Below are 13,826 nucleotides of genomic sequence, written 5' to 3' on the forward strand. Positions count from 1 at the left end.
ACAACAAAACAAAACATATCAAATAAAATAAATAGAATAAATAGGTACGAGTAAAATAAATAAATAAATAAATAAATATTCATTCAGTCGCATTTGTTGAGCGCTTACTGTGTGCAGAGCACTGTACTAAGCGCTTGGGAAGTCCAAGTTGGCAACATCTAGAGACGGGCCCTACCCAACAGTGGGCTCACAGTCTAGAAGGGGGAGACAGAGAACAAAACAAAACATATCAACCAAATAAAATAAATAGAATAAATATGTACAAGTAAAATAAATAAATAAATATTCATTCAATCCTATTTGTTGAGCGCTTACTGTGTGCAGAGCGCTGTACTAAGCGCTGGGGAAGTACAAGTTGGCAACATCTAGAGACAGTCCCTACCCAACAGCGGGCTCACAATCTAGGAGGGATTAATAATGATGGCATTTGTTAAGCGCTTAATATTCATTCATTCATTCATTCAATCATATTTATTGAGCACTTACTGTGTGCAGAGCACTGTACTAAGCGCTTGGGAAGTCCAAGTTGGCAACATCTAGAGACAGGGTCCCTACCCAACAGTGGGCTCACAGTCTAGAAGGGATTAATAATGATGGCATTTGTTAAGCGCTTAATATTCATTCATTCATTCATTCAATTTTATTTATTGAGTGCTTCCTGTGTGCAGAGCACTGTACTAAGCGCTTGGGAAGTCCAAGTTGGCAACATATAGAGACGGTCCCTACCCAACTGAGCCACGCTGCTCCCCGGACCAAGCCCTCCATCCCCTGGTTGGTTGAGCCCACTGTTGGGTAGGGCCCATCTCTAGATGTTGCCAACTTGGACTTCCCAAGCGCTTAGTACAGTGCTCTGCACACAGTAAGCGCTCTATAAGTACGATTGAATGAGTGAATGAATGAATATTAAGCGCTTAACAAATGCCATCATTATTACTGCCTTCTAGACCGTGAGCCCTCAATTGAGTAAGCGCTCAATAAATATGATTGAATGAACGAATGAATGAATATTAAGCGCTTAACAAATGCCATCATTATTACTCCCTCCTAGACCGTGAGCCCCCAATTGAGTAAGCGCTCAATAAATCATCATCAATCGCATTTATTGAGCGCTTACTGTGTGCAGAGCACTGTACTAAGCGCTTGGGAAGTACAAGTTGGCAACACACAGATTGATTGAATGAATGAATGAATGAATATTAACCGCTTAACAAATGCCATCATTATTACTCCCTTCTAGACCGTGAGCCCTCAATTGAGTAAGCGCTCAATAAATACGATTGAATGAATGAATGAATGAATATTAAGCACTTAACAAATGCCATCATTATTACTCCCTTCTAGACCATGAGCCCCCAATTGAGTAAGCGCTCAATAAATCATCATCAGTCATATTTATTGAGTGCTTACTGTGTGCAGAGCACTGTACTAAGCGCTTGGGAAGTACGAGTTGGCAACATATAGATTGAATGAACGAATGAATGAATATTAAGCGCTTAACAAATGCCATCATTATTATTCCCTTCTAGATCGTGAGCCCTCAATTGAGTAAGCGCTCAATAAATACGATTGAATGAATGAAGGAATGAATATTAAGCGCTTAACAAATGCCCTCATTATTACTCCCTCCTAGACCGTGAGCCCCCAATTGAGTAAGCGCTCAATAAATAATCATCAGTAGTATTTATTGAGCACTTACTGTGTGCAGAGCACTGTACTAAGCGCTTGGGAAGTACAAGTTGGCAACACATAGATTGAATGAATGAATGAATGAATATTAAGCGCTTAACAAATGCCATCATTATTACTCCCTTCTAGACCGTGAGCCCCCAATTGAGTAAGTGCTCAATAAATACGATTGAATGAATGAATGAATGAATATTAAGCACTTAACAAATGCCATCAGTATTACTCCCTTCTAGACCGTGAGCCCCCAATTGAGTAAGCGCTCAATAAATACGATTGAATGAATGAATGAATGAATATTAAGCGCTTAACAAATGCCATCATTATTGCTCCCTCCTAGACCGTGAGCCCCCAATTGAGTAAGCGCTCAATAAATCATCATCAGTCGTATTTATTGAGCGGTTACTGTGTGCAGAGCACTGTACTAAGCGCTTGGGAAGTACGAGTTGGCAACACATCGATTGAATGAACGAATGAATGAATATTAAGCGCTTAACAAATGCCATCATTATTACTCCCTTCTAGACCGTGAGCCCCCAATTGAGTAAGCGCTCAATAAATACCATTGAATGAATGAATGAATGAATATTAAACGCTTAACAAATGCCATCATTATTGCTCTCTTCTAGGCCGTGAGCCCCCAATTGAGTAAGCACTCAATAAATACGATTGAATGAATATTAAGCGCTTAACAAATGCCATCATTATTACTCCCTTCTAGACCGTGAGCCCTCAATTGAGTAAGCGCTCAGTAAATACGACTGATTGATTGATTGATTGATTGATCGCATCCCCCCAATCCCTGCTGCCGCCCGGGAAGCCCCTCTTCAATCAATCGTATTTATTGAGCGCTTACTGTGTGCAAAGCACTGTACTAAGCGCTTTTCCTTCCTTCTTTTCCTTCCCTCTTCCCTTCTCCGCTGCCCTTCCCGGCGGAGGAGTTTGACGGAGACCGTGCTTTAAATTCAGGATCCATCATTAATATTTCATGGCTACAAATCGCGGAGGAGAATGTCAGGGGGAAGCGTGTTCGGCCTGTGAGTCGGGAGATGCTGACGGAGGGGAGCTGGGGGAGGTTGGAGAGGAGCTGATGACCTTATATCTAATCGATCAATCAATCAATTGTATTTATTGAGCACTTACTGTGTGCAGAACACTGTACTAAGCGCTTGGGGAGTCCAAGTTGGCATCATCTAGAGATGGTCCCTACCCAACAGCGGGCTCACAGTCTAGAAGATCTACCCCAGCGCTTAGAACAGTGCTTGGGCTGAGGAAATACCATCATTATTGTCACCGCTACTGCCACTCCTACCACCAAAAATAATAATAATTATTATTTAGCACGTGCTGAGGAAATACCATTATTATTGTCACCGCTACTGCCACCAAAAATGATAATTATTACTATGTGCAAAGAACTGTTCTAAGCACTGGGGAGGTTACGAGGTGATCGGGTTGGCCCACGGGGGGCTCACAGTCTTACTCCCCATTTTACAGATGAGGGAACTGAGGCCCAGAGAAGTGAAGCGACTCGCCCAAGGTCACCCAGCTGACAAGTGGCGGAGCCGGGATTCGAACCCAGGACCTCTGACTCCAAAGCCCGGGCTCTTTCCACTGAGCCACGCTGCTTCACAATTATTATTGTCACTATCACAGTCTTCTAGACCGTGAGCCCACTGTTGGGTAGGGACCGTCTCTATATGTTGCCAACTTGGACTTCCCAAGCGCTTAGTACAGTGCTTTGCACACAGTAAGCGCTCAATATTCATTCAATCGTATTTATTGAGCACTTCCTGTGTGCAGAGCACTGTACTAAGCGCTTGGGAAGTCCAAGTTGGCAACATATAGAGATGGTCCCTACCCAACAGTGGGCTCACAGTCTAGAAATGAATGAATAATTGCCTTCCATTCATTCATTCATTCAATCGTATTTATTGAGCGCTTCCTGTGTGCAGAGCACTGTACTAAGTGCTTGGGAAGTACAAGTTGGCAACATATAAAGACGGTCCCTACCTGACAGCGGGCTCACAGTCTAAAAGGGGGAGACAGAGAACAAAACCAAACATACTAACAAAATAAAATAAATAGAATAGATATGTACAAGTAAAATAAATAAATCAATAAATAGAGTAATAAATATGTACAAACCTATATCCATATATTCAGGTGCTGTGGGGAAGGGAAGGAGGTAAGGCAGGGGGGATGGAGAGGGGGACGAGGGGGAGAGGAATCAATCAACCAATCGTATTTATTGAGCGCTTACTGGGTGCAGAGCACTGTACTAAGCGCTTGGGAAGTCCAAGTTGGCAACATATTAAGAAAATAAAATAAATAGAATAGATATGTACAAGTAAAATAAATAAATAAATAGAGTAATAAATCTGTACAAACATATATACATATATACAGGTGCTGTGGGGAAGGGAAGGAGGTAAGACGGGGGGATGGAGCGGGGGACAAAGGGGAGAGGAATCAATCAATCAATCAATCGTATTTATTGAGCGCTTACTGGGTGCAGAGCACTGGACTAAGCGCTTGGGAATTCCAAGTTGGCAACATTCATTCATTCAATCGTATTTATTGAGCGCTTACTGGGTGCAGAGCACTGTACTAAGCGCTTGGGAAGTCCAAGTTGGCAACATATAGAGACGGTCCCTACCCAACAGCGGGCTCACAGTCTAGAAGGGGGAGACAGAGAACAAAACCAAACATATTAAGAAAATAAAATAAATAGAATAGATATGTACAAGTAAAATAAATAGAGTAATAATAGAGTAACTCTATAATTACTCTATAATAATAGAGTAATATATATGTACAAACATATATCCATATATACAGGTGCTGTGGGGAAGGGAAGGAGGTAAGATGGGGTGATGGAGAGGGGGACGAGGGGGAGAGGTAGGAGGGGGCTCAGTCTGGGAAGGCCTTCTGGTCACCTGGTAACCTCCCCAGCGTTTAGAACAGTGCTTTGCACATAGTAAGCGCTTAATAAATGCCATCATCATCATTATTATTATTATATGGGATGTGTACTGTGTCCAACCCGATTAGCCATCTGCCAAGCGCTGTTCTAACGAATGCTACAGTTCCGTCGTATTGATTGAGCGCTTACTGGGCGCAGAGCACTGTACTAAGCGCTTGGGAAGGACACCCCACCGGGCCCGGTGGCCAGCTCACCTGCTTCCATGGCCAAAACGGTGATGTTGTACCAACCGGCCTGCTCCCGGTCCAGCCCCTTCCCGGTCACCACGGCTCCTGTGTAGGCGTCGATGGCGAAAATCCGCTCCAAGTCCGAAGCCGGGTCGATGGAGTATCTGCACACAGTAAGTGCTCAATAAATACCACTGAATGAAAGGATAATAACAATGATGATGGTATTTGTTAAGCACTTACTATGTGCAAAGCACTGTTCTAGGCCCTGGGGAGGTTACAATAATAATAATAATGATAATAATGACATTTATTAAGCGCTTACTATGTGCAAAGCACTGTTCTAGGCCCTGGGGAGGTTACAGTAATAATAATAATGATAATAATGACATTTATTAAGCGCTTACTATGTGCAAAGCACTGTTCTAAGCCCTGGGGAGGTTACAATAATAATAATAATGGCATTTATTAAGCGCTTCCTATGTGCAAAGCACTGTTCTAAGCGCTGGGGCGGTTACAAGATGATCACGTTGTCCCACAGGGGGCTCACACTCTTCACTCCCATTTTCCAGATGAGGTCACTGAGGCCCAGAGAAGTGAAGCGGCTTGCCCAAAGTCACCCAGCTGACAATTGGAGGAGCCGGGATTTGAACCCATGACCTCAGACTCCGAACCCGGGGCTCTTTCCACTGAGCCACGCTGCTTCTACAAGGTAATCAGGTTGTCCCACAGGGGGGCTCACAGTGTTAATCCCCATTTTCCAGATGAGGTAACTGAGGCCCAGAGAAGTGAAGTGACTCGCCCGAAGTCACCCAGCTGACAGTTGGCAGAGTCGGGATTTGAACCCATGACCTCAGACTCCAAAGCCCGGGCTCTTTCCACTGAACCACGCTGAACCCTCCCAGCGCTTAGAACAGTGCTTTGCATGTAGTAAGCGCTTAATAAATGTCATCATTACTATTATTATTATATCAAACATACATTCATTCATTCAATCGTATTTATTGAGCGCTTACTGTGCACAGAGCACTGGACTAAGCGCTTGGGAAGTCCACGTTGGCAACATCTAGAGACGGTCCCTACCCAACAGTGGGCTCACAGGCTAGAAGGGGGAGACAGAAAACAAAACCAAACATATTAACAGAATAAAATTAATAGAATAGATATGTACAAGCAAAATAAATTAATTAATTAATAGAGTAATAAATATGTACAAACATATATACAGGTGCGGTGGCGAAGGGAAGGAGGTAAGACGGGGGGGATGGAGATGGGGACGAGGGGGAGATACAATCAATCAAACGTATTTATTGAGCGCTTACTGTGTGCAGAGCACTGTACTAAGCGCTTGGGAAGTCCAAGTCGGCAACATCTAGAGACGGTCCCTACCCAACAGTGGGCTCACAGTCTAGAAGGGGGAGACCGAGAACAAAACCAAACATATTAACAAAATAAAATAAATAGAAAAGATATATACAAGCAAAATAAATAAATAAATAGAGTAATAAATATGAACAAACATATATACATATATACAGGTGCTGTGGGGAAGGGAAGGAGGTAAGACGGGGGGATGGAGATGGGGACGAGGGGAAGATACAATCAATCAATCGTATTTATTGAGCGCTTACTGTGCGCAGAGCACTGTACTAAGCGCTTGGGAAGTCCAAGTCGGCAACATCTAGAGACGGTCCCTACCCAACAGTGGGCTCACAGTCTATTAGGGGGAGACCGAGAACAAAACCAAACATATTAACAAAATAAAATAAATAGAAAAGATATATACAAGCAAAATAAATAAATAAATAGAGTAATAAATATGAATAAACATATATACATATATACAGGTGCTGTGGGGAAGGGAAGGAGGTAAGGCAGGGGGGATGGAGAGGGGGAGGAAATATGCACAAATAAAATAAATAAATAGAGTAATAAATCCGTACAAACATATATACATTTATACAGGTGCTGTGGGGAAGGGAAGGAGGTAAGGCGGGGGGGATGGAGAGGGGAAGGAAATATGTACAAATAAAATAAATAAATAAATGGAGTAATAAATCCGTACAAACATATATACATCTATACAGGTGCTGTGGGGAAGGGAAGGAGGTAAGGCATGGGGGATGGAGGGGGGAGGAAATATGCACAAATAAAATAAATAAATAGAGTAATAAATACGTACAAACATACATACATTTGTACAGGTGCTGCGGGGAAGGGAAGGAGGTAAGGTGGGGGAGATGGAGGGGGGAGGAAATAAGTATAAATAAAATAAATAAATAAATAGAGTAATAAATCCGTACAAACATACATACATCTGTACAGGTGCTGTGGGGAAGGGAAGGAGGTAAGGCGGGGGAGACGGAGAGGGGGAGGAAATATGCACGAATAAAATAAATAAATAGAGTAATAAATCCATTCAAACATATATCCATCTATACAGGTGCTGTGGGGAAGGGAAGGAGATAAGGCGGCGGGGATGGAAAGGGGGAGGAAATATGTATAAATAAAATAAATAAATAAATAGAGTAATAAATACCTACAAACATACATACATCTGCATAGGTGCTGTGGGGAAGAGAAGGAGGTAAGGCGGGGAGGATGGAGAGGGGGAGGAAATATGTATAAATAAAATAAATAAATAAATACGTACAAACATATATACAGGTCATGAGTTCTAATCCCGTCAGCTGTGTGACCTTGGGCAAGTGCCCAAAGTCACCCAGCTGACAATCGGCAGAGCCGGGATTTGAACCCACGACCTCTGACTCCAAAGCCCGGGCTCTTTCCACTGAGCTACGCAGCTTCTTTAAGGTTACAAGGTGATCGGGTTGTCCCACGGGGGGCTCCCAGTCTTCATCCCCATTTGACAGGTGAGGGAACTGAGGCCCAGAGAAGTGAAGTGACTCACCCAAAGTCACCCAGCTGACAAGTGGCGGAGCCGAGATTTGAAGCCACGACCTCTGACTCCAAAGCCCGGGCTCTTTCCATGGAGCCACGTGCATCCGTGGAGATAATAATAATAATAACAATCCCCATTTTACAGATAATAATAATAATGATGATGCATTTGTTAAGCGCTTACTATGTGCCAAGCACCGTTCGAAGCACCGGGGGAGATACAAGGTCATCGGGTTGTCCCACGGGGGGCTCACGGTCTTCATCCCCATTTTACAGAGGAGGGAATTGAGGCCTAGAGAAGTGAAGTGACTCGCCCAAAGTCAGCTGATAGGTGGTGGAGGCGGGATTAGAACCCATGACCTCTGATTCCCCAGCCCAGTTGTGGCCCCCGGCCCCCCGCTCCTGGAAACTCTAGACTGTTAACTCGTCGCGGGCGGGGAATGCCTCTGTTTATCGGATTAAACGAACAAATGGATTTTGGAGCAAATGAGCCAAAGCGGCCTTGGGGAGGCCAAATGACTCGATTGAAATGAGGCTGTTTTGGACGCGTCTTCAGGAATGCTCAGTGCTCCAGCGCTTAGAACAGTGCTACAGTGCTCTGCACACAGTAAGCACTCAATAAATACATTTGAATGAATAGTAAGTGCTTAACAAATACCATCATCATAATTATTATCCTCTGCCAGAGACACGAAGGCTTGGAAAAATCCAGGGAAAACGTGGAAGAGGCAGCGAGATGGACAGAGGCCTTACCAACCGCTAGAAGGGTTGTGGATCATAATGATCACAGTGATGATGGTATTTGTTGAGCGCTTACTGTGTGGCGAGCACTGTTTGAAGCGCTGGGGTCATCGGGTGTCCCCCTTGGGGCTCACGGCAGAAGATGGGATATTCTGGAGCAAATGTATCCCTAGAGTCGCTATGAGTCGGAAACGGTGCTTGAAAATAATAATAATACTCCCCTGGCTGCTCAGTAAGAGTCACTATGAATCGGAAATGGCGCTTGAAAATAATAGTAATACTCCCCCAGGTGCTCAGTAAGAGTCACTGTGAATCAGAAACGGCGCTTGAAAAGAATAATAATACTCCCCCGGGTGCTCAGTAAAGTTTTCTGCACGCAGTAAGCGCTCAATAAATAAGAATGAAGGAATGAATGAATCTGATATGGGGCTCACGGTCTAAATCGGAGGGAGGACGGGGATTGAATCCCCATTTTCCAGATGAGGGAACTGAGGCCCAGATGTGAAGGGACTTGCTCCAGGCTGACAGCAGGAATGTGGCGGAGCTGGAATCAGAATCCAGGTCCTCCTGACTCCCGGGCCCGGGCTCTTTCCGCTAAGCCACGCTGCCCCTCACTGCTGCCTGGAAAAATCTTTCCGTGTGGCTGTCCCCGCCACCCCTGAGCCCTCCTCTCCCAGCCAGAAAATACCCAGTCCTCAACAAGAGGGAACAGCTAGGCACTATGGAAAAGGAGAGGGAGATGATGGGATGATGGGATGAGGCCTGGGTCACAAGGAGAAGAGGAGGGGGAGGAAGAGAAGGAGGAGGAGGGAAGATGGAGATACAGGGAGAGAAGGAGGAGGAGGGAAGATGGAGACACAGGAAGAGGAGGAGGATGAGGGAAGATGGAGATACAGGGAAAGGAGGAGGAAGGGGAGGGGGAGGAGGGAAGATGGAGATGCAGGGAGAGGAAGAGGAAGAGGAGGAGGAGGAGGGAAGATGGGGATACAGGGAGAGGAGGGAAAGGAGGAGGAGGAAGAGGGAAGATGAAGGATACAGGGAGAGAAGGAGGAAGGGGAGGGGAGGAGGGAAGGCGGAGATGCAGGGAGAGGAAGAAGAGGAGGAGGGAAGATAGAGATACAGGGAGAAGAGGAGGAGGAAGAGGAGGAGGAAGAGAAGGAGGTGGGGGGCAGAGAGAGATACAGGGAGAGAAGAAGGAAGAGGAGGAGCAAGAGGGAAGATGGATATTCAGGGAGAGGAGGAGGAGAATGAGGGAAGATGGAGATACAGGGAAGAGAGGAGGAAGAGGGAAGCTGGAGATACAGGAAGAGGAACAGGAGGAGGAGGAGGAAGGAAGATGGAAATATAGGGAGAAGAGGAGGAGGAGGAGCAGAAAGATGGAGATACAGGAAGAGAAGGAGGAGGAGGAGAAGCAGGAAGAGGGCAGAGGGAAAACGGAGATAAAGGGAGAGGAGGGGAGGGGAAGGAAGGAAGATGGAGATACAGGGAGAGGAGGAAGAGGAGAAGGAGGAAGAGGGCAGGTGGAAGACGGACATCCAAGGAGAGGAGGAGGAGGAGGAAGGAAGATGATGATACAGGGAGAGAAGGAGGAAGAGGAGGAGCAGGAAGAGGGCAGAGAGAAGATGCAGATAAAGGGAGAGAAGGAGGAGGAAGAGAGAAGATGGAAATACAGGGAGAGGGGGAGGAAGAGAAGGAGAACAGAGGGGAGATGAAGGATACAGGAGAAGAGGAGGGAAGATGGAAATCCAGGGAGAGGAGGAGGAGAAGGGCAGAAGGAAGATGAAGGACACCGGGAGAGGAGGAGGAGGAGGGCAGAGGGAAGATGAAGGATACAGGGAGAGGAGGAGGAGAGGTGAAGATACAGGGAGAGGAGGAGAAAGAGGAGAAGGAGGAGGGCAGAGGGAAGATGAAGGATACAGGGAGAGGAAGAGGAGAAGGGAAGATGGAGATACAGGGAGAGGAGGAGGAAGAGGAGGAGGGCAGAGGGGAGATGAAGGATACAGGGAGAGGAGGAGGGAAGATGGAAATCCAGGGAGAGGAGGAGGAGGAGGGCAGAGGGAAGATGAAGGATACAGGGAGAGGAGGAGGAAAGAGGAAGATACAGGGAGAAGAGGAAGAGAGAAGAGTTACAAATATGATTGATTGATTGATTACAGGGAGAGGAGGAGGAGGAGAAGGAGGGAAGACGAAGATACAGGGAGAGGAGGAGGAAGAGGAGAAGGAGGAGGACAGAGGGAAGATGAAGGGTACAGGAAGAGGAGGAGGAGAAGGGAAGATGGAGATACAGAGAGAGGAGGAGGAGGAGGAGGGCAGAGGGAAGATGAAGGATACAGGGAAAGGAGGAGGGGAGATGGAAATCCAGGGAGAGGAGGAGGAGGAGGAGAGCAGAGGGAAGAAAATTATTATTACGTGGCTCAGTGGCAAGAGCCCGGGCTTTAGAGTCAGAGGTCATGGGTTCAAACTCCGGCTCTGCCACTTGTCAGCTGTGTGACTTTGGGCAAGTCACTTACCTTCTCTGTGTCTCAGTGACCTCATCTGTAAAATGGGGACGAAGACTGTGAGCCCCCCGTGGGACCACCTGATCACCTTGTAACCTCCCCAGTGATTAGAACGGTGCTTTGCATATAGTAAGCGCTTAATAAATGCCATTACTATCCAGCGCTTAGAACAGTGCTTTGCACATAATAAGCGCTTAATAAACGCCATCATCATTATTATTATGATTATGAAGGATACAGGGAGAGGAGGAGGGAAGATGGAGATCCAGGGAGAGGAGGAGGAAGAGGAGGAGGGCAGAGGGAAGATGAAGGATACAGGGAGAGGAGGAGGAGAAAAGATGAAGATACAGGGAGAGGAGAAGGAGGAAAGACTGAGTTACAGGGAGAGGAGGAGAAGGAGGGAAGACGAAGATACAGGGAGAGGAGGAGGAGGAAGAGGAGAAGGAGGAGGGCAGAGGGAAGTTGAAGGATACAGGGAGTGGAGGAGGGAAGATGGAAATTCAGGGAGAGGAGGAGGGAGAGGAGGAGGGCAGAGGGAAGATGAAGGATACAGGGAGAGGAGGAGGAGGAGGGAAGATGGAAATCCAGGGAGAGGAGGAGAAGGAGGAAGGAAGATGAAGGATACAAGGAGAGGAGGGAAGATGGAAATCCAGAGAGAGGAGGAGGAGGAGGAGAGCAGAGGGAAGATGAAGGATACAGGGAGAGGAGGAGGGAAGACGGAAATCCAGGGAGAGGAGGAGGAGGAGGAGAAGGAGGAGGGCAGAGGGAAGATGAAGGATATAGGGAGAGGAGGAAGGAAGATGGAAATCCAGGGGGAGGAGAAGGAGGAGGGCAGGGGGAAGATAAAGGATACAGGGAGAAGAGGAGGGAAGAAGGAAATCCAGGGGGAGGAGAAGGAGGAGGGCAGAGGGAAGATGAAGGATACAGGGAGAGGAGGAGGGGAGATGGAAATACAGGGGGAGGAGAAGGAAGAGGAGGGCAGAGGGAAGATAAAGGATACAGGGAGACTTCTAGACTGTGAGCCTGCTGTTGGGTAGGGACCGTCTCTCGATGTTGCCAGCTTGGACTTCCCAAGCGCTTAGTCCAGTGCTCTGCACACAGTAAGCGCTCAATAAATACGATTGATGATGATGATGATGATGATGATGATGATGATGATACAGGGAGACTTCTAGACTGTGGGCCCGCTGTTGGGTAGGGACCGTCTCTAGATGTTGTCAAGTAGGACTTCCCAAGCGCTTAGTCCAGTGCTCTGCACACAGGAAGCGCTCAATAAATACGATTGAATGGATGAGGGAGAGGAGGAGGGAAGATGGGAATCCAGGGAGAGGAGGAGAAGGAAGATAAAGGATACAGGGAGACTTCTAGACTGTGAGCCGGCTGTCGGGTAGGGACCGTCTCTCTATGTTGCCAACTTGGACTTCCCAAGCGCTTAGTCCAGTGCTCTGCACACAGTAAGCGCTCAATAAATACGATTGAATGAATGAGGTAGAGGAGGAGGGGAGATGGGAATCCAGGGAGAGGAGGAGAAGGAGGAGGGCAGAGGGAGGATAAAGGATACAGGGAGACTTCTAGACTGTGAGCCCGCTGTTGGGTAGGGACCATCTCTAGATGTTGCCAACTTGGACTTCACAAGCGCTTAGTACAGTGCTCTGCACACAGTAAGCGCTCAATAAATACGATTGATGATGATGATGATGATGATACAGGGAGACTTCTAGACTGTGGGCCTGCTGTTGGGTAGGGACCGTCTCTCTATGTTGCCAACTTGGACTTCCCAAGCGCTTACTACAGCGCTCTGCACACAGTAAGCGCTCAATAAATATGATTGAATGAATGAGGGAGAGAAGGAGGGAAGATGGAAATCCAGGGAGAGGAGGAGAAGGAAGATAAAGGATACAGGGAGACTTCTAGACTGTGAGCCGGCTGTTGGGTAGGGACCGTCTCTAGATGTTGCCAGCTTGGACTTCCCAAGCGCTTAGTCCAGTGCTCTGCACACAGTAAGCGCTCAATAAATACGATTGAAGGAATGAGGGAGAGGAGGAGGGAATCCAGGGAGAGGACCATCCCACGTCCCTTGTCCCTTGTCCCTTGTCCCTTGTCCCTTGTCCCGCTCTCACCGTATGGGGCTGTTGGCGGCGTCGGGGTCGTGGGCGGTGACGGTGGCCACCAAGGAGCCCACCCGGGCATCCTCGGCCACCTCCAGCGGCCCCTCCGGAGCCCGGAACTCGGGCGGCTCGTCCACGTCGGTGACGGTGACCCGGACCACGGCCCGCTCCCCGCCGGGCCCCGGGGCCCAGGCCCGCCCGCCGGCAGGCTTGCTCGTCGCCTCCAGCACCAGCGTGTGCGACGCCTCCGCCTCGAAGTCCAGGGGCTAAGGGGCCACCGGGGGCAAAGGGGGACGCTGGACCCTGGACGGACGGCCGGGGACCACGGGGGGCCTCCTGCCCGCTCACCGGCCTCCACCCATCCCCGGCCTCCCTGCCTCCCCACCGTCACCGGCCTCCACCCGCCCTCCAGCCTCCCTCTTTATCACCGGCCTCATTCCCTCCCCCTGAGGTCACCGGCCTCCACCCATCCCCGGCCTCCCTGCCTCCCCCCGCCATCCAGCCTCCCTCCTCTCTTGTCGCCAGCCTCCCTCCCTCCCCCGGCCCTGTCACCGGCCTCCACCCGTCCCCCAGCCTCCCTGCCTCCCCCGTCACCGGCCTCCACCCATCACTGGCCTCCCTACCTTCCCCCTGTCACCGGCCTCCACCCGTCCTCCAGCCTCCCTGCCTCCCTCCTGTCACCAGTCTCCACCCATCGCCGGCCTCCCTGCCTCCCCCCTGTCACCGGCCTCCTCCCATCGCC

At 48.2% G+C, this 13,826-nt stretch overlaps 1 protein-coding gene across 1 annotated transcript in view; it reads right to left on the minus strand.

Annotated features, from left to right (window-relative positions):
- The window catches only part of CDH22 (cadherin 22), a 70,147-nt gene that overhangs the window by 19,827 nt on the left and 36,494 nt on the right, over positions 1 to 13,826 (minus strand). Inside the window, exons 6-7 of the mRNA XM_038750380.1 lie at positions 13,097 to 13,350; positions 4,864 to 5,000 (exon numbers count right to left, since the gene is read on the minus strand). Of these exons, the coding sequence (XP_038606308.1) occupies positions 4,864 to 5,000; positions 13,097 to 13,350 (391 nt within the window). The remainder of the gene's footprint in view (positions 1 to 4,863; positions 5,001 to 13,096; positions 13,351 to 13,826) is intronic.

The sequence above is a fragment of the Tachyglossus aculeatus genome, chromosome 8, assembly GCF_015852505.1.
Source record: "Tachyglossus aculeatus isolate mTacAcu1 chromosome 8, mTacAcu1.pri, whole genome shotgun sequence".
Taxonomy (NCBI): domain Eukaryota; kingdom Metazoa; phylum Chordata; class Mammalia; order Monotremata; family Tachyglossidae; genus Tachyglossus; species Tachyglossus aculeatus.